We start from the raw sequence: 24,869 nt of genomic DNA, 5'->3' as shown, positions 1-24,869 counted from the left end.
CCCGTTGGAATCAATAAAGATATCTTTAAAGGAATATGGTTCTATTTCTTTAAAATGGAAATACTAATAGCTAAGTACTAAGTCTCCAAGTAGAAGTTTTTACAACCTAGTTTTATTCATGTGTAATATTATATGGCTTGTAAATTACCCTGATTACTTTGCAATCTAAGTGATCTTTCAGGTTAAACATTGTTCGTGATATTTTATTGTAACATTAAATTTCCCTGGCATACTTATTTATCTAATTATCTAATTCTTTATAATTTTTTATTTGAAAGACTAGAAATCAATGAAATGTTACTATTCATACCAGAGATTGTAGAATTAATGGGATCATTGAAACCAAAAGGAGTATGAGACTTCAGGGAGAAGGCCAACCTTGAGTAGATATCAGAGGGTGCACCTAAGACAATGCTGAGCATATACTCAGCCTGAGTAAACATATATTGAATCGAGGAGACAAAAAGAAAGAATTCAGTTAAACTGTATGAAATGTCCATTTTTATGGGTCAAAAGCCAGCAAATATTGATGACTTTATATGATTCAACCTATCCTGCAAAATAACGATAAAAGGAAACTGTACTCTAATGTCAACCAATGTGGGTATTTATTAAATTTAAGTACATGTATTGATAAATATGTCCCTGCTGGCTCAGTCGGTGAAAAATCTATCTGCAATGCGGGAGACCTGGGTTCAGTACCTAGGTTGGGAATATCCCCTGGAGGAGGGCATGGCAACCCACTCCAGTATTCTTGCCTGGAGAATCCCCAAGGACAGGGGAGCCTGGTGGACTGCAGTCCATGAGGTCGCAAAGAGTTGGACACGACTGAGCGAATAAGCACAGCACAGCACATTGATATACTGGCTATACTCCAGAATTTAACAAATAAATTCTGGTAGTTGAATTAATTTCATATAACATCACAGTTTAAATGTAGGCAGATGGCATAATCACTTCTGACATTAAAAATACTCCAAAAGATCTTCAACTCAAATAACTTCTACATTATATACACTTCATGAGTGTGAATGTTGTGGGGAAATACTTTCTCTGATGGCTCAGATGGTAAAGAATCCACCTGGAAGATCCCTGGAGGAGGGCACGGCAACCCACTCCAGTATTCTTGCCTGGAGAATTCCATGGACAGAGGAGCCTGGTAGGCTGCAGTTCAGGGTATCACAAAGAGTCATACACAACTGAGTGACTAAGCACAGCACAGCACAACCAAGCTTTAGCAGTGATATTTCAGCCTCTTTCTGTGCTGACCAGGGGATTACTTCCTAGTCTTTTTCTGTCTCCCATCCCTTAGGCCCAGTTCTGACAGTCTCCAGGTTTATCTTAGAAAATCAGGAGAAAAAGAGAAAGGAACTAATCACTGAAGAACTAAATGCCAAGTACTTTTCTAAATATTAATAGTTTATATATATATATTGAATTCTCACAACAACCCTATGAGACAAATGTTGTTTCTTTTTTATAGTTGAAGTAACTAAGACCTAGAGAACTTAAATAACTTACCCAAGGTCACACAATTTGTAAGTGGTGGCACTCGGCTTCAAACTTTTTATTTTCACTGTATACTGTGCTGTGCACCTTATTACTTGTTTGTGCTGTACACTTTATAAGTGCCTTGTTAATTATAATAAATTTATACAGGGATAAGACAAGAGGATTATCATTTTTTTTCTTTAAAAAACAGTAATGTGGTAAAATGCACTGAATATTTTCCTTTCTTAATAAGGATGAACGAGAAGCCAGAGAAAATGTGAAGAGAGAACAAGATGAGGCCTATCGCCTTTCACTTGAGGCTGACAGAGCAAAGGTAGGTTTGGTCAAGGGACTTCTGGGATAAAGACATCAATCCTAAATAGTCTTTGATTATTTAAGTGCCAGTCCTTTAGTCATCTTGATCCATGAGAGGTGGTTTTGCCTTGGAGAAAGCTGGATTCAGTTAACAGAAAGAATATAATTCTGCCTCTGGTTCTTAAAGCATGGTTCATTTTGACAAGATAGAGCTTTTTCAAGAATCATGAGAAATGAAGATACAAATGGGCCTAGTATTTACTTCATTTGTTCTTTAATCAGCCTATGGTAAAATTTAGCAATGTTTTAAAAACTCTTCAGGTGATTTTAATGTGCAGTCAGGGTTGAGAACCACTGGCTTATTTAGTGCTTTTGAGCACACACTTCCACAAGAGGAAAATGAATAAGCCACAGTTTCTTACCCTCAAAAGAAGGGTCATTGTGGTGGAGAGTAGATTAAGTCAAGAGCACAGATAGCTGGAACACTTGGACAAGGATCGTAAATGTCATAAGGGAAGCCCTGAGTTCTGTAAGAGTTCAATGAACAGAATTTCTAGTGGAAAGCTTTTATGGACAGCCAAGAAGTGGAAATGTACTTGGAAGGGTTTCATAGAAGAGGCTGTTTATTCCAACCAGATAGAGAAAGAGAGATAAGAGAAGAAGTAATATATGCTAGCAGGAAGGGCAGAAAGCCGGGGTTCATGACAGTGGCTGGTTTGATATTTGGGTACAAGAGAGGTTGGTGACTGTAGCCATGAAATTAAAAGACACGTGCTCCTTGGAAGAAAAGCTGTGACAAACCTAGACAGCATATTAAAAAACAGAGACATTACTCTGCCAACAAAGGTCCATCTAGTCAAAGCTATGGCTTTTCCAGTAGTCATGTCTGGACGTGAGAGTTGGACTATAAAGAAAATTGAGCGCAGAAGAACTGATGCTTTTGAACTGTGTTGTTGAAGACTCTTGAGAGTCCCTTGGATTGCAAGGAGATCCAACCGGTCCATTCAAAGGAGATCAGTCCTGGGTGCTCTTTGGAAAGACTGATGCTGAAGCTCCAATAATTTGGCCACCTGATGCAAAGAATTGACTCGTTAGAAAAGACTCTGATGCTGGGAAAGATTGAAGGGAGGAGGAGATGGGGATGGAAGAGGATGAGATGATTGGATGTCATCACCGATTTGATGGACATGAGTTTGAGCAAGGTCCAGGACTTGGTGATGGACAGGGAAGCCTGGCATGCTGCAGTCCGTGGGGTAACAAAGAGTTGGACATGACTGATTGAACTGAACTGAACTGAGGTAGCAGAAAGGACCAGAAAGGATGACCAGAGAAAGCTCTAAAGGATCTTGAATGCTGCACTACCCAGAGCACCTAAACAAGTTTAATAGGAACCTAAACATGATCAGAGACCTATGCTTTGTTGTTTTAATTTCCATCTTTGTTCCAGAGATAAACATTTTCATTACTACAGGCCTCTATAGGCCTAGTACCTCTAGGCCATGCTGAGAATGGAGTTTTTTCTTTTTTTAAGTAGACCAGTGTTTATTGAGTGTTGAATTACATTCTCTTTTATCAACAGAGGGAAGCTCATGAGAGAGAGATGGCAGAACAATTTCGTTTGGAACAGATTCGAAAAGAACAAGAAGAAGAACGTGAGGTAGGGCATAAATTTTAGAAAAGTTATTAAAATGCTACGTCTGTTTCCATTGCATTTGCTACTAAGGATGTTAACATTTCTTATAACTTAATTCTTTCCACTTTTCCCAGACTCATTTTAGTATGGAAAACTAACCTTTTTTTAAGAAGAATCATTCCTGATCTGTTATGTTGTTGAACTCTTAGAAAACTTGACCTTGTACTAGATTCATGGTTTTCTATTCTTCTCAATTCCTCTCCCCTTTCCTGCCTGACAGATACTCCCATCCTTCCTAAATATTGTCTCACCCCACAAAGAGTGTATTTTCTCCCCTTTTCCCAGGCTTCACTGTACCCACCCAGAGAAACAGAGTAACTCCTGCAACATCTTGTACTGGACCCCTAATTATGAGAAATCCATTTAGCTTGGCTGTTTTGTTTTTTTTTTTCCCCACCTTGAGTCCATGTCATGTCTGTGATAACACAGAGAATTTTTCATTCACTCATTATGCAGATATTTTTTGACTACTTAGTATGTGTCTGAAATCTTTAGGAACAGGGAAATGGGTCCTCCCCTCCAGGAATTCATAGTCTTATAAAAATAAAACTACATAATATTTGTAAAAGGTATTCTAGTGATTTACCTGAAGTGCAATGGGAAAAAAAAAAGGAAGTGGTATCAAATGACTTCCTTGGATGGCTCGCAGAAAAGGACTTTTAGAACTTTATGCTAGACATGAAATTAATGGCCAAATTGGTTTATAAAAAGAGAAAGCAAGTGATGGAAAAGCCTGGAGGGCCCTAACTTGGGCTGAGGAAAACTCCATTAGTCTTCATTTTTTGTCAGAGGATGCTGCCTCATAACTTATTCAGCAGATTTTTAAAAATTGATATATAGTTGACTTTACAACATAGTGTTAATTTCAGCTGTACAGTGAAATGATTCAGATATATATATATACGCACACACATATTTATTTTTCAAATTCTATTCCATTATAGATAATTACAAGGTTTTGAATATAGTTCCCTATGATATATAATAAATTATTTTTGTTTATTTTTTATATAGTAGTGTGTTAATCGGAGAAGGCAGTGGCAACCCACTCCAGTACTCTTGCCTGGAAAATCCCATGGACGGAGGAGCCTGGTAGGCTGCAGTCCATGGGGTCGCCAAGAGTCAGACACGACTGAGCGACTTCACTTTCACTTTTCACTTTCATGCATTGGAGAAGGAAATGGTACACACTCCAGTGTTCTTGCCTGGGGAATCCCAGGGACGGGGGAGCCTGATGGGCTGCCGTCTACAGGGTCGCACAGAGTCGGACACGACTGAAGTGACTTAGCAGCAGCAGTGTGTTAATCCCATACTCCTATTTTATCGCTTTTCCCCTTCTTTCCTTTTTGGTAACCATAATATTGGTCTTTCTTAGTCTGACTTACTTCACTTAGTATGATAATCTCTTGGTCCATGCATGTTGCCACATATGGCAATATTTCGTTCTTTTTTATGGCTGAGTAATATTCCATTGTGTTTAGGTAGCGCATCTTCTTTATCCATTGATCTGTTGATGGACATTTAGGTTGCTTCCATGTCTTGGCTATTGTAAACAGTGCTGCTGTTTACACCTCAGTGTAAACACACTGAGGTCTATGTATCTTTTCAAACTAAAGTTTTTAATCTTTTCTGGATATATGCCCAGGGGTAGGATTGCTGGATCATATGGTAGCTCTACTTTTAGTTTTTAAAGAAACCTCCATAGTGTTCTCCATAGTGAATACACCAATTTCCACCAACAGTGTAGGAGGGTTCCCTTTTCTCTACACCCTCTCTAGCATCAACAAATGATTTTTGAATAAGAATTATGCTTAGCACTGAAAGAGAAACAAAGGCTAGAAAGACATTTTCTGCCTGCAAGAAGAGATTACATGTTGTAGGGAAGATGCAACATGTCTACAATTAACAGCAGATCAAGGAAAAGGGTGCTAAATAACATGAGAGAAATAAAAACAAAATACTTACGAGTTTAGGGTCAAAGTAAAAATCTTTCACAGCTTTTGAAATCAGACAACACTATAGAAGAGGTGATATTTGAGGTAGGTCTTGAGAAATGTGTAAGATTTCACTTTTGGAAATCAGAGTTTATTCATGTTCAAACACTTATTGAGTGCCTATCACATATGTGCAAGATACTATACCTGACAAACTCTAGTCTTTGTGCATGCTGAAGACTCTCAATAATGGAAGAGAGAAATAACTGTTAAACATCTTCTGTGTGTCAAGTACTCTGCCAGCTGCTTTACCTGTGTTTACTTATTGACCATTAAAACAAGTTACAAGCTTAGAGATTTCTCTTCACATGTGAGAAAACTGAAGCTCATTGAGAAGTCACACATAGAAATGGGAACAGCTGAGATTCTCACTTAGGTCTTTATGACTGTGTACCAAGCTCATGCTCTTTTGCTTACTCCATTCCAGTACAAGGCCATTTTTCATTGTGTATGACCATAGGAATCATGTGTGTAGAGTTTCATAAAAGTTTGGATAAGAGATTTTTCACTATACTTTTAGGCTATTTCAAGAAATACAGTGTTTTTAAAAATTATTTATTTATTTGGCTGCAAAGGGTCTTAATTCCAGCATCTTTAGTTGTAGCATGCAGGATCTAGTTTCCTTACCAGGGATTGAACCCAGGCCCCCTGCATTGAGGGCTTCACAGGGGGCACACAGTAAAGAATCTGCCTGCCAGGTGGGAGACCTGGGTTCAAACCCTGGGTCCAGAAAATGCCCTGGAGTAGGAAATGGCAGCCCACTCCAGTATTCTTGCCTGGAAAATTCCATGGACAGAGGAGCCTGGCAACAGTCCATGGGGTCATAAGTGTCAGACACAACTGAGTGACTAAGGACACCCCTGCATTGAAAATGTGGAGTCTTAGCCACTGGACTACGAGGGAAGTCCCAAGAAATATAGTTTTAAAATACTAGAACTTTCACTTTTATGCTCTTTCACAAATGTGCTTGCTCTCTCTCTAATAGTATATTTTCAACATATATTTGCTAGATGCCAAGTGTGCACAATTAACTGCCTGTTTTAGACCTAGAAAGTGAAAGTGAGAGTCACTCAGTCATGTCTGACTCTTTGTGACCCCATGGACTATGGAATTCTCTAGGCCAGAATACTAGAGTGGGTAGCTCTTCCCATCTCCAGGAAATCTTGAGCTTGGTAGCGTATGTACTTTCTTCTGATGATTTACCTTATTTACCCTTGGCTAAAATTTTCTCTCTCCAAACGTTGGTAAAGCTTGTTCTCTCATAGAAAACCCCATAAATATCCTTTAGCATACTTCAGTGCCGGTGTGTTCCAGCTGTAAACATGTGTAAGGACAGGACGCAGAGGGAGAAAGGATAAGTCATATTTTGCAGCTAGTCATTACTTGAACTTGGCCTTTGATGTACTCCCAAAAACAACTTCAGGTAATGCTGAACTATCCTTTCCCTCAGAGAGCTGCATTAATGACTTTTATAAATCCCACCACTGAGAAACTGTTTATCTTCTGCTTATCTTAGTTTGGGCTTCCCTGGTGGCTCAGGGATAAAGAATCTGCCTCCAGGGCAGGAGACTCAGGAAACATGGATTCGATCCCTGGATCAAGAACATAACCCCTGGAGGAGGAAATAGCAACCCACTCCCCCTGGTGGCTAAGACGGTAAAGCGTCTGCCTGTAGGGCAGGAGACCCGGGTTTGATTGCTGGATTGGGAAGATCCCCTGGAGAAGGAAATGGTGACCCACTCCAGTACTCTTGCCTGGAAAATTCCATGGACAGAGGAGCCTGGTAGGCTACAGTCCATGGCGTCACAAAGAGTCAGACAAGACTGAGTGACTTCATTTCACTTCACTTCCAGTATTCTTGCTAGAAAAATCCTGTGGACAGAGGAGCCTGGTGGGCTACAGTCCATGGAGTTGCAAAGAGTCAGACACGACTGAGCAATTTAATTGATTGCTATCCAGACTCAGTTCCTATTTTTTCGTGGAGCACCAGTTAACATATTTCAGCACACTAGTGTATAACAAATGTCTCTTTGGGAAAAGCTGGTATTTTGAAACCTCTGAAAAACTTGAGACCCAGGGAGACTATACAGTTTGCTTATGGTCACCAAACTGGTTGGACACATAATCTGGACTAGAAACCAAGTCACCTGACTTTTCACAGTAACACTGCATCCTTTTCTAACCAGAAAACCTAACCTATGTAATTGCATTGAGAAACAAGAATGGTTTTATTCTTTTCATTATCTCTAAGTATTACAAAATTCTTTAGAAAAATTAAGTACTGAATAGTTAGATCACCTTAGTTACAGGAAAATTCCTTCAGGATTGGCTTTATTTTGCTGTGGTAAACCCTGAAGTAAAATCAGTAAAATCTAGGAATGTATTTTGATCTGGTCCTTGGCCATGATAAGGTGAAAGTCTGTAAGACTATTCTGAAGGGGAAAAAAAAGAAATGACAACAAAAATTTGTGCTGTCTTGCAAAGTTATATATCTTCTTCTTTCCAAAATGAGTTTCAAGTAACTGACATAAATGCATGCAATTCAATTCAAATGGATTAAAAGCAAAAGAAAAGATATAGAAATCAAGACAAGGTAAATTAAGAAAGATAAAGCCAAAGATAAGATTAATATGTTGACAACAGATAATCCAGCAGAGACACCAAATGCATATGACTGAGTTCTGTACATTTGCCACAGAATTTGTTATTTGCTTCTCTTGAGCTAACAGAAAATATGATTGTTTACAGGTGTTACTCTGTCTATAATATCAGATAAAAGCTGATGTTACAGTCCCTCAAAAAGTACCTAGATTTTTCAAGCACAAAGACCATAGAGCGATGTTCCATGTGGTTCCTGTTCAAGAGGAAACTATGCAGTATGGCAAATACTGTACTCAGCTGTATCCAGTAGCTGTAATAGCAATAGCAAGTCATGTATGACAGCTTACAACTTTCAACTTTAAAGTCATAAGACCAGAGCACAATTTAATGAAAACATCTCTGCAAAGGCTCAAACAATACATTTTTCTCATAGTTCAGTTTAAAGAACAGATTTTATCATAATTAAAGAAATGTATGGGGCTTCCCTGGTGGCTCAGTGGTAAAGAAACTGCCTGCCTATGCAAGAAGCATGGGTTCAATCCCTGATCTGGGAAGATCCCATGTGCCCCAACTGTTGAGGCTATACTCTTGAGCCCAGGAGCCACAACTACTGAAGCTTGCGTGCCTTAGAGCCCATGCTCTGCAACAAGAGAAGCCACTACAATAAGAAGCCTGTGCACTGCAACTAGAAACTAGCCTCCACACGCCACAGGTAGAGAAAGCCTGTGTAGCAACAAAGGCCTAGCACAGCCAAAAAATAAATTAAAAAAAATTATTTTTAAAGAAATGTATGAACTACATATCCTTTAAGAAATCTTTCCTGAATATTGTTTCTTGCCACTGAGTTTGGAGTAAGTAGAGAAGGTTTAAACTAAGATTGTTGACTCCCAAGTCTTTTAATCAGTCAGTATTCAGCAAATATTTGTTAATATTTTTGTGTGTACAGATCAATGAATCTGGTACTGTGGGTACTATATAGCAAGTGTGAGACAGCCTGTACGCTCAAGGAACTCACTGTTTAGTACAGGGGGGTAGATGAATACCAAATAACTATAGGAAAATATAATATACATTGTATAAACCAGTAGAATAGCAGGTTGGGAGGAAGATGACCTCTGACTAGGAAGGCAACGAGGAAGACTTAACAGAGGAAGGAAGCTTTGGAGGACTGATAATACACCGGTGGTTAAAGATGAAGTAGAAGAGTATTTTGGATGGATTGAATAGATAGGTGGTTGGACAAATGGCAAAAGGTATGGGCTGGATAATCATGAAAAAAGGGAGAAAGGCATAGGACTTCCTCAGAACTGTAAATGGACAAATTTGGAACACAGTCTTAATCACTAGAGCTAAGTGCTAGAAGGCCAAGTTTTGGGGAATCATGGGTAGGAAAGAATGGACCCAAAGCTATTCCCTTTTGCTGCTGGTTTCCTCAAACAGAAAATTTTAACATTGCGTTTTTGCCTATTACCCAGAGTTGGTTCCTTTCAATCTTTATGCCTCCTCAAGTAGAAAATCCTAAGCAGTATTAAAGACCACTAAATGAGAGAACAGAAGAAGATGGAATTAGAAACATTGGCACTTCTCTTCAATTCTCTGATTTAATCTTCACAGCCATCCTACAAAATGGATTATGGGAGATACAATCATTACCACCTTACAGATGAAGAAAATAAGATCATAGCAGGATTAAAAAGCCTATTTTACTCCAAAATCACTGCAGATGGTGATTGCAGCCATGAAATTAAAAGACGCTTACTCCTTGAAAGGAAAGTTATGACCAACCTAGATAGCATATTCAAAAGCAGAGATATTACTTTGCCAACAAGTCAAGGCTATGGTTTTTCCAGTGTCATGTATGGATGTGAGAGTTGGACTGTGAAAAAAGCTGAGCACCGAAAAATTGATGCTTTTGAACTGTGGTGTTGGAGAAGACTCTTGCAAGTCCCTTGGACTGCAAGGAAATCCAACCAGTCTATCCTAAAGGAGATCAGTCCTAGGTGTTCATTGGAAGAACTGATGCTGAAGCTGAAACTCCAATACTTTGGCCACCTCATGCAAAGAGTTGACTCATTGGAAAAGACCCTGATGCTGGGAGGGATTGGGAGCAGGAGGAGAAGGGGACGACAGAGGATGAGATGGCTGGATGGCATCACTGACTCGATGCACATGAGTCTGAGTGAACTCCAGGAGTTGGTGATGGACAGGGAGGCCTGGCGTGCTGTGATTCATGGGGTCACAAAGAGTCGGAGATGACTGAGCGACTGAATGAACTGAACCTAGCATTTGTCTAGTAAAAGCAGAACCAGAACTCCTATCCAGTATTCTTTTTATCTATTACTCTACACAGGAAGAATGAAGGTGGCACCATGAACAGGTTATTAAACTAAAACTATTTTTTTATAGTTTATGTTTTCATCTTAGGTAAGTTGCTTCTTTTCACATAGATAATACCATTACACTGGACCATAATGACAATCAGTTTTGCCATCAGCATGTCACTATCTGAGCAGTTCACTTCAGTTGCTCAGTCGTGTCCGACTCTTTGCAACCCCATGAACCACAGCATGCCAGGCCTCCCTGTCCATCACCAACTCCTGGAGTCCATCCAAACCCATGTCCATTGAGTCGGTGATGCCATCCAACCATCTCATCCTCTGTCGTCCCCTTTTCCTCCTGCCCTCAATCTTTCCCAGCATTGGGGTCTTTTCAAATGAGTCAGCTCTTCGCATCAGATGACCAAAGTATTGGAGTTTCAGCTTCAACATCAGTCCTTCCAATGAACACCCAGGACTGATCTCCTTTAGGATGGACTAGTTGGATATCCTTGTAGTCCAAGGGACTCTCAAGAGTCTTCTCCAACACCACAGTTCAAAAGCATCAATTCTTGAACAGTTAATGTGTCCTAAACTCTGTGCTGAGCACTTTCTTTTTTTTCTCTTTTTTTTTTTTTTAAATTTTATTTTTTATTTATTTATTTGTTTAATTTTAAAATCTTTAATTCTTACATGCGTTCCCAAACATGCCCCCCCCTCTTTTTTTTTTTAAGTTTTTATTTTTACTTTATTTTACTTTACAATACTGTATTGGTTTTGCCATACATTGACATGAATCCACCACGGGTGTACATGAGCTCCCAAACATGAACCCCCCTCCCACCTCCCACCTCACATTATCCCTCCGAATCATCCCCATGCACCAGCCCCAAGCATCCTGCATCCTGCATCGAACATAGACTGGCGATTTGTTTCTTACATGATAGTAACATGTTTCAATGCCATTCTCCCAAATCATCCCACCCTCTCCCTCTCCCTCAGAGTCCAAAAGTCCGCTATACACATCTGTGTCTCTTTTGCTGTCTTGCATACAGGGTCATCATTACCATCTTTCTAAATTCCATATATATGTGTTAGTATACTGTATTGGTGTTTTTCTTTCTGGCTTACTTCACTCTGTATGATCGGCTCCAGTTTCATCCATCTGATTAGATCTGACTCAAATGTATTCTTTTTAATAGCTGCGTAATACTCCATTGTGTATATGTACCACAGCTTTCTTATCCTTTTATCTGCTGATGGACATCTAGGTTGCTTCCATGTCCTGGCTATTATAAACAGTGCTACGATGAACATTGGGGTACATGTGTCTCTTTCAATTCTGGTTTCCTTGGTGTGTATGCCCAGCAGTGGGATTGTGGCTCCAGGATTGAGTCAGACCAGCAATACCTGTATAAGACATTACACTTATTTGATGATCTCATTTATTATCATGATTTTAAGTACTATCTATACATTTGGCCCCCAAATTTATATCTCCATCTCCTTCCATTCCTCGAACTCCAGATATGAATATGTAATTTCCAGCCCATCATCTCCATTTAGATGTCTGATAGGCATCACAAACTTAACATATCTTAAACTGAACAACTGATCTTACTCTCCCCACCCAATCTTACCGTCCACAGCCTTCCCTATCATAAGTGGAAAATCTGTCCAGTTGTTTGAGCCAAAAAGCTTGGAACTACTCTTAACTTCTCTCTTTCATGTCCCTATTTAACAAATAGGGCAAATCCTGTTGACTCTACCTTCAAAATGTATGTGGAACTCAGATGCTTCTCACTAACCCCACTGCTACCACCCTCACCTAAGCAACCATTTTCTGTTACCTGGATTACTTTAGTATCCTCACAGCTTGACTCCATGCCTCCATTTTGCCTTTCCTGTATGTCTTTTGATACATTCTTCTTAAAACAATTGGCATATTATATCATTTCACATCACTTATCTTCATATCTCAAAATAAAAGCTAAAATCTTTACAGTGATTTCAATCAAAATTCTTGCAGGGTTTTTTTTCTTTTTCTAGACATTCACAAATGGATTCTAAAAGTTTTATGAAAAGCCAGTAGAACTAGAATAGCCAAAAATCAGTTTTGAAAGAAAGGAGTAGTGGATTTACACTACTAGAGTTCAAGACAGTATAATCAAGACAGTGTGGGGATTACCGAAATGATTGTGCCATATATCCATGATACAGAACAAAAATCCAGAGATAGATCCACATGTATGGATCATCAGTTGATTTTTGAAAAAGTGCCAAGACAATTCAATGGAGAAAGGATGATCTTTTCAACAAATGATGCTGCAAACTAATAGATATATGGATATATGCAAAACAAAATTGAAGACAAAACAGTAAAAACACTTCCAATCCATATCTTGTGTCATGTTCAATAATTAACTGAAAATGGTCATGAACCTAATTGTAAAAACTAAAACTATTAAAGCCCTAAAAGAAAACATAGGAGAAAACCTTCATGGTTTTGAGTGAAGCAAAGATTTCTTAGTTCTGACACCAAAAGCACAAGTCAAAAAATAACAAATATTTAGACTTCATCAAAATTAAGAACTTGTGTTCAGAAGACATTGTTAAGAAACTGAAAAGACAAGCCACAGACTGAAAAAAAAGTCATCTTTCTAATATCCAGAATATATAATGAACTCTCAAAACTCAATAATTTTTTTAAAAAATCCTTAGTTTAAAAATGGGCCAAATATTTGAACAGACACTTCACCAAGGAAGATATACATTAGGGCAAATAAGGGTGTGAGAAGATACTCAACATTATTTGTCATTAGGGAAATGCAAATTAATACCACAATAGATACACACTAATTGTCAATAGAATAGCATTTAGAAAAAAAAAAGGGCAATACCAAGTAGTAGCAAAGATGAAGAGCCACTGGAATGCTCATATATTAATGATGGGCATCATTAATGATAGCACATCCACTTTGGAAAATAATTTGGCACTTTCTTATAAAGTTAAAATGTACATACCATATGACCCAGCAGTCACACCTAGGTATTTATATCAATGAAATGAAACTAACAGAAAAATGTATTTTTATGCAGAAGTCTGTACTCAGATGTTTATATTGGCTTTGTTTGTAATCACCCCAAACTGGAAATAGCTCAAGTGTCCCTCAACTGGAGAAAGAGTAATCAAACTGTAATATAGCTACATAATGGAATACCAATCAGCAATAGGTAGAAGTGAACTACTGATATATTCAACAACATGGATGAATCTCAAATGCATTACATTAAATGAAGGAAGCCATTTATATGACATTTATAACTAAATTTATATAACATTCTGGAAAAGGCAAAACCAGGAATAGAAAACAGGTTGCCTGGGGATAGGGGAATTGGGAGGTAGATGATAGAATTGTTCTTTATATTGATGGCTGATGATGGTTAGACAAATATATGCATTTATCAAAACTCATCAAATTATGCATTTAAAAGGATGAGTTTTACTATATATGTGTGTGTGTGTGAAAGTGGTTTGACTGGTTTGATCTCCTTGCAGTCCAAGGGACTCTCAAGAGTCTTCTCCAACACCACAGTTCAAAAGCATCAGTTCTTTGCCACTCAGCGTTCTTTATGGTCCAACTCTCACGTCATTGCGTGACTACTGGAAAAACCATAGCTTTGACTAGATGGACTGTTGTCAGCAAAGTAACGTCTCGGCTTTTTAATATGCTGTCTAGGTTTGTCATAGCTTTTCTTCCAAGGAAAGGGAAAATGAAAGTCACTCAGTTGTGTCTGACTCTTTGTGACCCCATGGCCTATACAGTCCATGGAATTCTCCAGGCCAGAATACTGGAATGGGTAGCCTTTCCCTTCTCTCGGGGATCTTCCCAACCCAGGAATTGAACCCAGGTCTCCTGCATTGCAGGCAGATTCTTTACCATCTGAGCCACAAGGGAACCCCAAGAATACTGGAGTGGGTAACCTATCCCTTCTCCAGCGGATCTTCCTGACCCAGAAATCAAACCAAGGTCTCCTGCATTGCAGGCAGATTCTTTACCAACTGAGCAACTATGTATAAATTATACCTAAATTTTTAAATGGGAAAAAAAGTCATTTAATTGGGCTACTCAAGACAAATGATCTAATCACTCTTCTCCTTTACTTCCTCTCTGACTCCAACTCCTACCCCTTTCCACCTGATCATTCTGGCTTAGCATTTACTGTGACTTTTGCATATAATACTTCTCTCAGATGTAAATATGACTCCTCTCCTTTAGGCCTCTACTCACTGAGGCCTATGGTATTTGTATTTATATTTGTACCAAGGTTTATGGTATTTAATGTTCCACTTCCTCCCTTTACCAATACTTCCTGCTCTTTTCTCCATAGTACTCATCATTATGTGGCAAAATGTGTATTTTCTTGTGTGTATATTTGTTGTTTTTCTCCCACCCTATTAAAATGTTGGCCTCATGGAAGCAGAATATTTTATCTGTTTTGTTCCCTCTTATTTTCCCATCACCTAGATGGGAGGTGACACATAGGTGCTCATTTTAAGAGTTCATGGAGTTAATGAATGTTAGCTTTAGCCTATTTCACACTCTGCTTCAGCCAGCTATATGTCTATTCGTAACTGACTAGAAGAGAGTATGCATGTATTTACATATGCATGGGTGGGTGTACGTTAGGCCAGTCTTGGATTATTCTTATTAAAGGTTGGTGTAGGTGTATCCTACACTTTCTGTTTAAAAAACATAATTGTATAGAAACAATCTTTCTTGGATATTTGTCTTTACGGCTTAATTTCACTTCAGAGAGTCCTCATTTCTCATCCCTCAAATGTGAATGCTTTGAATATTCATTTAACTTTAGTGAAACAAAAAGCCCAAGATCAGTTCATATTTCCAACTTACACTAGGTTTCCTCGTTTTGTTACAAACCTGAAATAATGCAAATAAAAAACTGTATTTGTTGAGCAAACAAAAGTTTAACAATAGTGTTTACTATGACTGCTATTCAGTTGTAGCTGTCCTTTATGTCATTTGTTTTACCACAGTATTTACTTACACAAGGCCTTTGCTTTTAGCCAGTTTGAAACTGAGCTACTGATGTATTTTTGTTCTTTTTTTGCCAGTAAAACTTGGGTATTCAGATCCCAAGGTTGCTGACTTACCTAGTATCTCTCCATTGTTTTCCACATTGGATCACTGGTGAGGGATATCTGAGGTCTGTTTTCATTCTGGGGAAAAGCCCTGGAGACTGGGTGCATTGAGGAGCAGACAGACATTGTCTGCACAGTGAATGGGGTAATGAGCTACTGTTGTTGATTTGTCTATAGTATAATTGGTTGAGTTCAGATAATAATGTAGCATCTGTTGTTATACTGTGCAAGGAAATGTCAAAATAGAAAGCAAGCAGACAGGTGGATTAAAAGAGAAACAGGAAGAGAAACCAGGAAATATCACATAAGTTCTGATTTAAAGTAGATACAAAAGGATAATGATAACAACAGCAACAGTTGTTGTCCACTGTCATCTGTTGTGCCCAGTGTTACGGTGTGAACTTCAGTACTGGGCACTGCTGACTAATTTGAGTGCTGACCATGGGTCAGCACTTGCTAAGTGTTTTATAAATGTGACTGCATTTTATACAAGCATTGTTATATGGAAGATATTATTGGCCCTGTTAAATAGGGTAACTGAAGTTCATAAAGACTGTCATATGCCTGTTGGCCGGGATTTGAACCTCTGGTTGTCATACCAAAAGCCTGTTTTCTAACCATACATTACATTTAGTAGACTAAATTTTTTAAACTGCAGTGTTAAAAGTCAGGATAGTGATTAACTTTCAGGAAGGTAATTCTAAAGAAGGGGACAAAAGGATTCTGAGAACTTTGATCAGGGTGCTAGTTACACAGAAATGTTCACTTACTGAAAATTTATCAAGTTGTGTATTTAATATATGTGCACTTTTTCATGTATATTTCAATAAAAACTTTAAAACAATGACAAAATACAGCTTTTAACAAAAGATGCTGTGTATCAGCTGTGTATAACACTGATTCAAATTTTGTTTTTAAAAGTTTAAAATGTGTATTTAAATGAAAATTAATGAAGATTCTGAGGTGATGAAAAGTTTTAGAAACAGTGGTGATGGCAACGCAACACTGTGAATATACGTAATGCCTCTGGTGGCTGTATCTTGGTGAATCTAGATATTCATTAGTAATGTTTTCTTATCATTTACTCTAGTTTTTACAGTAAATGTATATTACATTTATAATCAGGGAAAATAGTTTAGAAAATGTATATAACTAATCCATAGAGGTAGTTTACCCTTTAAATAACTCTTGGTTAGCTGGCCCTTGTAGGACACATGAGGAAACTTAATCTGAACAGTTGATGCTGGAGGAAGTCAATCTCAAAGAAAGGAAACTCGGGGTGTTCAGTTCTTGGTTCCTAGAAATAGAAGCCATGATATTCAGATTCTTTTAGCATTTGCTGAGCACCTACTATGTGCTTATCACCATACTAAGCACTTTTATATACAGTATTTCAGTTAACATGTTAGTTTATTGCTTCTGTTATCAAATATATATAGTGAGCATCTATTTTGTATACTATGCCCTATAGTTATAATAAAAAGTAATACATTTTCTCACATCCTTACAGAGCCTGCAGGCTAGTGGGAAAGCCATACATTAAACAAGTATCAATAATATAGTATACTGAAAGCTATAATAGACATAATTGGACCTTAATTTTGATGTACATGGGTGCATCTCTTCATTGGGTTTTTAACATATGACAGTGTTACTAAAATAGTTTAATATTTGAAAATATTTTGCTGAAACTCATTGCTGACTCAGAACACTAATATTAGATAAACTTCTACTTGTGGTATCCAAAAAAAAAAGATAAAAGTAAATGATTTAACTTTCTATTCTTCTGATTTTTAAACAATATTTTTGTCTCCATTTCTGAGTATCAATTTCACCATATAAAAAATGAGAGTGTAGGACTATTTAGCCAGTGTAACCCTAAGCAACCATTAACCAAAGCCTGTTCTGTCTCAGACAGCACACTGGGAACTTTACATATGTTGTGTGTATAATCCCATGTTTATAATCCCCTTTGAAGGAAATGGCAACCCACTCCAGTATTCTTGCCTGGAAAATTCCATGGACAGAGGAGCCTGGCAGGCTACAGTCCATGGGATTGCAAAGAGTCGGACATGACTGAGCACACAGGATGAAGTAGGTGATATTAATTCAGTGCTTCCAGAAGGAAAATGACTTCGGTATCATAGAAAAGACTAGATTTTCTATATAGTACAGAAAATGTTAATGCTTTTTTGAAAATACTTCAGTGTAAGAACCAACCAGATTATATAAATAACACAGAAAGTAATTTCTTATTCATACTAGAGTCTGAGCAGAGTTTGTTCTGCTATTAGTTGTTTTAAATATATTTTAATAGGTAATACATTTATATAAGTCAGAAGTAAAATATATTAAACAGCATATTCAGAAAATGCTGTCATTTCTTCCATCCTGTTTATCCCACTTCTATAGGTTACCATTTTTGTGTTTCTTTTTATTACTTTTTAAGTTGATTTTTCTCCAAAGAAGCAGCCTATTTATTGGTTACTAGTTATGTTTTTCTTCTTTTTTTCTAATGTGATTCCTTTATGCTTTTAGTTTTATTTTCTTCTCAGCTTACTTTCCATTTGTTTTATTGAGTTTTTTTTTCTCCTCGTGTTTTAAGCCTCATTCTTATTTTTATTCTTTTCTTTTGAATTATATAAGAATTTTAGGGTTACAAATTTCCTCTGAGTATGGCTTTAACTGAATCCTTTACATTCTAATATGAATATGAAATTTCAGTAGTCATTGTTTTCTAGATAATCTGTAGTTTTCATTTATATTTCCCTTTTTACCTGAGAGTTGTTTAATAGAGTGATTTTTTGTGATTGTTCTTTCTCCAAAGGGAAGAGTGACACCAACTTGGAAAATTGTGTTGAGATTTTAGAAAATGTATATCCCAATTTCTCTCTCTCTCATATTACTTGATTATAATAGTTGTAAATTAACTGGGAGAAATTTTTATTTTTCCTGTTGATGAAAATTGGGAACATGAAAGAGTGAGAGTAACCAGGAACACAACTGGTTACTTTCTGTGAAGCTAAACATGCCAATTCCAGGCTTATTTGTCTAAGGAACCTCCCCCAGTGCTAGGAACAAAATGGTTTTACTGAGTTTCTGCCATAGGCAGGGACATCAGAGACCTTTAACTTCCTTCTGCTGGAGTATCTTGAATGTGAAATAACACTAGGTTAAGAACTAGAGCCCAGCCCTAGCCATGAGATCTCCCAACAATTTACCCTTAGTTGTTTGAATCTGCCATCTCTAGATCCAGAGATCTGGACTTGGCCAACTCTGACAGTTAAGTGGCAAGGCTGGAACTGGGACCATAGTCTGCTCCAGTAAACCTGGTATTTTAATTTCTTTTCTTTCCATTCCATTTTCTTGTATTGAAGCACAATATATATAACAGAAATCTGCCTTTGTAACCATTTTTAAGTACAATTAAATGGCATGAGTTACATTCACAATTTTGCAACCAGCACCACTATTTCCAAAAATTTTCATCACCCCAAGCAGAATTATCCCTCCATTTCATTGTTAATATCTTATCCAGAATTCTACAAAGTCTTCAGCCATTTCTACTTGGGAAATGTATGTTTTCTCTCTCTTTCGTTCTGTCTCTCCCCCCACCTTCACATCCCCATGTATGTGTGTGTGTGTGTGTGTGTGTGTGCATGCATACACACACACACGTGCTTTTGAAAATGCTTCTAATAGCCTTAATTCATACTGCAGAAAGGAAGCAATTGGGTGTTTGATACCTATTTCCTCAATCACAAATACTGAGCCTTTCAGTAAAAAATTAATTTCTTTTCTATGTCATTACCTATCAGTTTAATGTGTCATAATGATGGAATTTATTTTAATACTTGCATATTGGGCTAATATTTAAAAAGGTGAAAAACACGTGATTCTGTTGTTCAAGTATTAGGCTTAGTTAATAAATGGGCAATGACTTTTTGATGGGTTTCTAGAAGCCAGCAGGTTTTTCTAGTGTCTCCCTCCCCCGCCCCCCACAGTTCCATCTATCAACAGTTTAACACCTTGTTTTTGCCCTCTTCAGGCCATCAGGCTCTCCTTAGAGCAGGCCTTGCCTCCCGAGCCAAAGGAAGAAAATGCTGAGCCTGTGAGCAAACTGCGGATCCGGACCCCAAGCGGCGAGTTCCTCGAGCGGCGTTTCCTAGCCAGCAATAAGCTCCAGATCGTCTTTGATTTCGTAGCTTCCAAAGGATTTCCGTGGGATGAATTCAAGTTACTGAGTACCTTTCCTAGGAGAGATGTAAGTTCCCACTGCTGTCTTGGGAAGTACATCGGATGGGAGATAAAGCGTCATTAAGCCTAGGCAAAGTAGTCCAAGCAAAGTGCCACGGCACAACTTACCACAAAACCGAGCACTCGTGAGTCCTTCTTTGTTCTGCACACCATTCTCTCCTCAGCCTTTGGAGAAAGTATGGCTTCCCAGGCCAGCAGACATGTGCCCAGTAGCCTAGGTAAGGAATTAAGTACCAGGTCTTTCTTCCTTCCTAATGATTTCCCCCTATTCCAGCACTCATACAGGCTTTCCCAAGATCTCATCTCTGTATCCCATAGGAGATCTGAGAATTATGTTCTGAACAACTTAACACTCAGATCAGGGTCAATGATTATAGGTTCACCATGAAAGAGTCATGCTAAACCAAGAATATTTTATAATTTGATAGCTCTTATTAGCCTGGGAAGTCAGGGAGGGTGACCTGAGTTCACTGTGTATCTGTATTTCAGTAAGGCTTTTGATAGTCTCTCACAATATTCTGGAGAAAAAGTAAAGAGATATAAATTGACAGTTAGGTAGATTCTTTACTGATTAAGTAGATGTGTCCAGAAACTGCTGGCTAAGAGACTGTCCTCTCCCTGGAAGGAAACAAAAGGCTCTATATTTAATCTAATTATTCACCATACGTATTGGCAACTTAAATGAAGACATTATCATATTTATGGATTATGAAAAACAAGATTCAGGAAACCCTTAAAATAGTAAAACCTAGAAAAATTTTACAGAAATTTGTACATATGGAAAGAGATGACTGCATAGACTTAGAAAACAAATTGCTCAAGTTTGAGATGGGAAAATCATGCTTGAATAGAGGTTATTATAGTTAAATTAAGATGAATATATGTTAATAATGTGTTATGACTGCCATCAAAAAGCCAGCTGCATTTTTAGAGGTATAATCCCATCAAGAGAATAACTTAAGTCCTAGTCAACTCTTTACAAAAGTCTTTAGACTCCATGCTGAAACTCCTTGTTGTCACTTGAAGAAATAGGAGCTTCTGTAGAGCAGGGCAGTTAGGAAGAGAAGGAAACAGGAAATCATATCATTTGGGGAAGTATTTTTCTCTGGAGAAGGAGTGGCCATGGGACATGTGATTGTTGTCTTCAGCTGTTTGAAAGCCTACCAATAAAAACTGGAATCTGATTTTGTGTGACTCCAACAATAAAGTAGGACCAGTAAGTTGAAAGTTATTGGGAGGCAAATTTGGTCTTTCTAAGAAAAGAATATTTTGTGTTGTGAGGTAGTGATTTTTCTATTTTTGAAGTTAACAAAGCACTACTAAATTATCCCGTTTTGGCAGTAATGGATATATATGGAGTCATTCCTGGTGTTCCTCCTTTATATGAAAAGGTGCTGAGACTAGCTTATCTCTAAGATACATTTTAAATCTTGATATTCTATGACTACATTATGATCTGCTAATGTGAGACTTAATAGCATAGACTTCAACACCAAAACCAAGAATTTGGTCAAGGTTCATCTTCATCATCATCATTCAGTCACTCAGTCATGCCTGAGTCTTCACAATGCCATGGACTACAGCACACCAGGCTTTCCTGTCCTTCACCAATTTAGTCCCTCACATTAGCTATTGGATTTGCAGGATAGAAACAAGCTAGTAGTATATGTTTAGCTCTACCACTCAGCCACAAATCTCTTAAGTAGGATGAAGATCCAACAACTATCTCTAACCCAAGGAGACTAAAGTGGACCTCAGGTGCTGGACATTGTCCCTTCTCTCACCGCCCTCACCTACTACTCCAACCTCTTCTTATTTTTCCTTATATAAGATATAAAATTTGCATAATGGAACATATGCATGTGTATGCTCTATGGACCACATGGCCAAGTAAGAAACTACCTTAAATTCTAGGGCTGAAGTTGAACTTTAAATGGTGAACACTTAGAAAAGAGACACTGTCAAGGGGTTCAAGATCAGCCTGGCTCTCATGCTTCTTTCAGGCTATGCTAGACCATGAACATCTCACCTTGGAGAACTTGTATAACTTAGGAGCCAAATTAACCCCTTCCAACACTTGGTTTTAAGTCACCCTTCTGAGCCTCATCTATAATATGAAAGTACTGAAAGAAATGGAATCTATGGACCTTCCTGGCTTTTAAAAGTAACCTTTCTTTCAGATTAATTTTTGAACCTGATTACTGGGAGTATATTAAAAACCAGAGATATTACTTTACCAACAAAGGTCCGTCTAGTCAAGGCTATGGTTTTTCCATTGGTCATATGTGGATGTGAGAGTTGGACTCTAAAGAAAGCTGAGTGCAGAAGAATTGATGCTTTTGAACTGTGGTGTTGGAGAAGACTCTTGAGAGTCCCTTGGACTATAAGGAGATCCAACCAGTCCATCCTAAAGGGGATCAGTCCTGGGTGTTCATTGGAAGGACTGATGTTGAAGCTGAAACTCCAATACTTTGGCCACCTGATGTGAAGGCCAGTTTAGACTAAATTTGGCCCAGTTGCTCAGAGAAAATGTCCAGCCAAAACGGCTTGTTCCTATTAGAGAAATCAAGAGCTTCCCAGTATCCATCACAGGTCCATTTTATGGTCCTTGGTCAACTTGAAATTATCTGCCACAGAATAATTATTCTAAAAGCCTACTCTGATCATTCTTTTTCTTATTTAAAAAATCTTTGGTAGCTTGCTACTCCCTCAGGATAAGTACAGACCCATTAGAATGCTTTTTAAAAACTCATCACAATCTGGCCCACAATTATACCTCTCCCACCTTAAATCCTGCCTCCCCTTACTTAATTCTGTCACCAGGAGGTAGGATATTGCTCACTTTTCACTAAAGACACAAGAGACTGTCATGTCTTTGTGCTTTTTTATATACTTTGTTCTCTTTTCCTTGAATATCTACCCTTCCCACTTTTCCTGACCCATTTGAACTTGTCTTTTAATGCCTAGTTCAAATGTCACCTCCTCTGGGAAGCCTTCCCCTTCTCTTAAGCTCCTCACTTATGTATCCAGTGCAGTTTAGATTATACATTCCTCTCTCATAGGACTTGTCCTATTGTTCTGTAATTATTTAGAGACTGTTCATATCATGTTAGTATCTATCTCCCATGAAGTTACCAGCATGATGACTCACACATAAGCATTCAAGTTAATGTTGTCAAGTGTTAATGACCTCAAGTCTGATTGATCCTAAATCCCTGATTCCAGAGTGAACTAGAGAGTCTGTTCCAAATGAGAACAGATGCCATAGGCCCACCCAGATTCCAGACCCACACCTAAACCCAGAAAGCCCACCCAGGACTCATTAGACCTCCTAGAGCTAGGGGTGGGATGAGAGTTAATGGCCCTTCATCCTTCTCTGAATGCTCTTTCAAGTCGAATGAGTAGTGTTTTTGCAAGGCTATTCTGTAACAGCCATCTGTGTCTGCAAGGATTAGGATCTAATTTGTAAAAGTCATCTTAAATTACAGCCAAACTAAAGACTGTTAAAAAGCACGTCTTAAGACCTTGCCTTTTTAATAACAAATAACATAAGAGTTAACTCTAGAAGTCTTATTGTGTCTTCAGCCTTTTCTCCACAAAGCAGAGACGGGTTTCTCACCAGAGGACCTGTTACACATTTTTCTGTGCCCCTCCCCCTGCCCCCCCAATCAAAACAATACTTCATGTTAAGATTTCCCAGCTGTCCCAACTATTTACTAAATGTCTGCTGGGTATACCACTGAACTGAGTGCTGTGGGACAACCAAAATAGCAGCAGACACAGGCCTTCCTGGGAGAAGCTGATTATCAAGATGCTGAGAACACTGAGTTATTTGTTTGTTTAGTTGTGTTGTCTACCATTTTGCTAATGACACTTACTGGGAGAAGAAGTAATATTCATTTCAGAGCTGCCATCATTAGGCCCTACCTCATCGGTATGTCAGAGCCATATGAACATCATTGGCCCATTTGCCTTACTCAGGCATACCCAGGCAGTGAGGTAATTGAGTCTAAATACTGAAGAATGAGACTGACCCCCACTGTTCCTCACCCTGCCTTGGAATGGGACTAAGGGATCCCTGCCAGCTCCCCTTTGCCCTCTGCAGTTGTCTGGCGCCACTCAGTGTAAAGTTGTCAGTATCCCCCAGCCTTCCTCTTCCTTTTTCTTGCCTCCTTTCTTTCCCACCCCTCCATCTTCTTTCCAGTCCTGTTTTACCCTTATTACCCTCTCCTCCTTGTTTTCACTCTTCCCTTCATTTTTTGTTTTCTTAATCCCACAGCTCTTCTTCCTGCCTCCTGTCCTTTCCTTCTTTTCCCTACTCATATCCACCTGCAACTGGAATGTGAGGTCTTACTATTTATCAGATGAGTACAGACTACTGCTAAATGAGGATGGGGATGACAGGTGAGCTTCAGAACTGGTGACCTGCGTGCCTTGCCACTTGCATAATCACACAGCCCCCATTCTTGCCCCAAGAACATCTCTTCCTCTAGATCTGTAGCTATGAGTCCCCAAAACAGTGAAGATTTGTTTAAATGAGCCGGGAGGGAAGCCTTACAAATTTAGGGTATACAGATTCCTTCCTCTGTCACCCATCCCCCTTTACTACACTAAGCACCGAGCACTAAGCTCAGTACTGAGAACACAGTATTAAAAAACAATGACATAGTTCTTACCCTTGTCAAACTTAACAGTCTGTATCCACAAGCTACTGCTGGATGACTTTAGAGTTTATTGATAATACAAGGATATCCTATTTACCACCATAAGAAAATAAAAATAGGTTATTGGCATTTCATTCTTCTAGTCATTCTTTCATAGAGTAAAACAGTTGCTGAGCAACCAGTCAGCCAGCCTCCATACCAGACACTAATGACAGAGAAATAAAGAAATTGTTACTGACCTTAGAGAATTCAGACTTCCCTGATGGCTCAGACAGTAAAAGCATCTGTCTACAATGCGGGAGACCTGGGTTCAGTCCCTGAGTTAGGAAGATCCCCTGGAGAAGGAAATGGCTATCCACTCCAGGACTATTGCCT

At 38.4% G+C, this 24,869-nt stretch overlaps 1 protein-coding gene across 2 annotated transcripts in view; it reads left to right on the top strand.

Moving 5' to 3' along the window:
* Positions 1–24,869, top strand: part of FAF1 (Fas associated factor 1) — a 487,841-nt gene that overhangs the window by 423,715 nt on the left and 39,257 nt on the right. For both annotated transcript variants that reach the window (XM_069590953.1, XM_069590963.1), the window contains 3 exons: positions 1,745–1,825; positions 3,386–3,463; positions 19,622–19,837. In XM_069590953.1, coding sequence (XP_069447054.1) covers positions 1,745–1,825; positions 3,386–3,463; positions 19,622–19,837 — 375 coding nt within the window. The remainder of the gene's footprint in view (positions 1–1,744; positions 1,826–3,385; positions 3,464–19,621; positions 19,838–24,869) is intronic.

This window comes from Ovis canadensis, chromosome 1 (genome assembly GCF_042477335.2).
Source record: "Ovis canadensis isolate MfBH-ARS-UI-01 breed Bighorn chromosome 1, ARS-UI_OviCan_v2, whole genome shotgun sequence".
In the NCBI taxonomy this organism is placed as follows: Eukaryota; Metazoa; Chordata; class Mammalia; order Artiodactyla; family Bovidae; genus Ovis; species Ovis canadensis.
The sequence above is the reverse complement of the archived record's forward strand: the minus strand, read 5'-3'. Positions and strand labels throughout refer to the sequence as shown.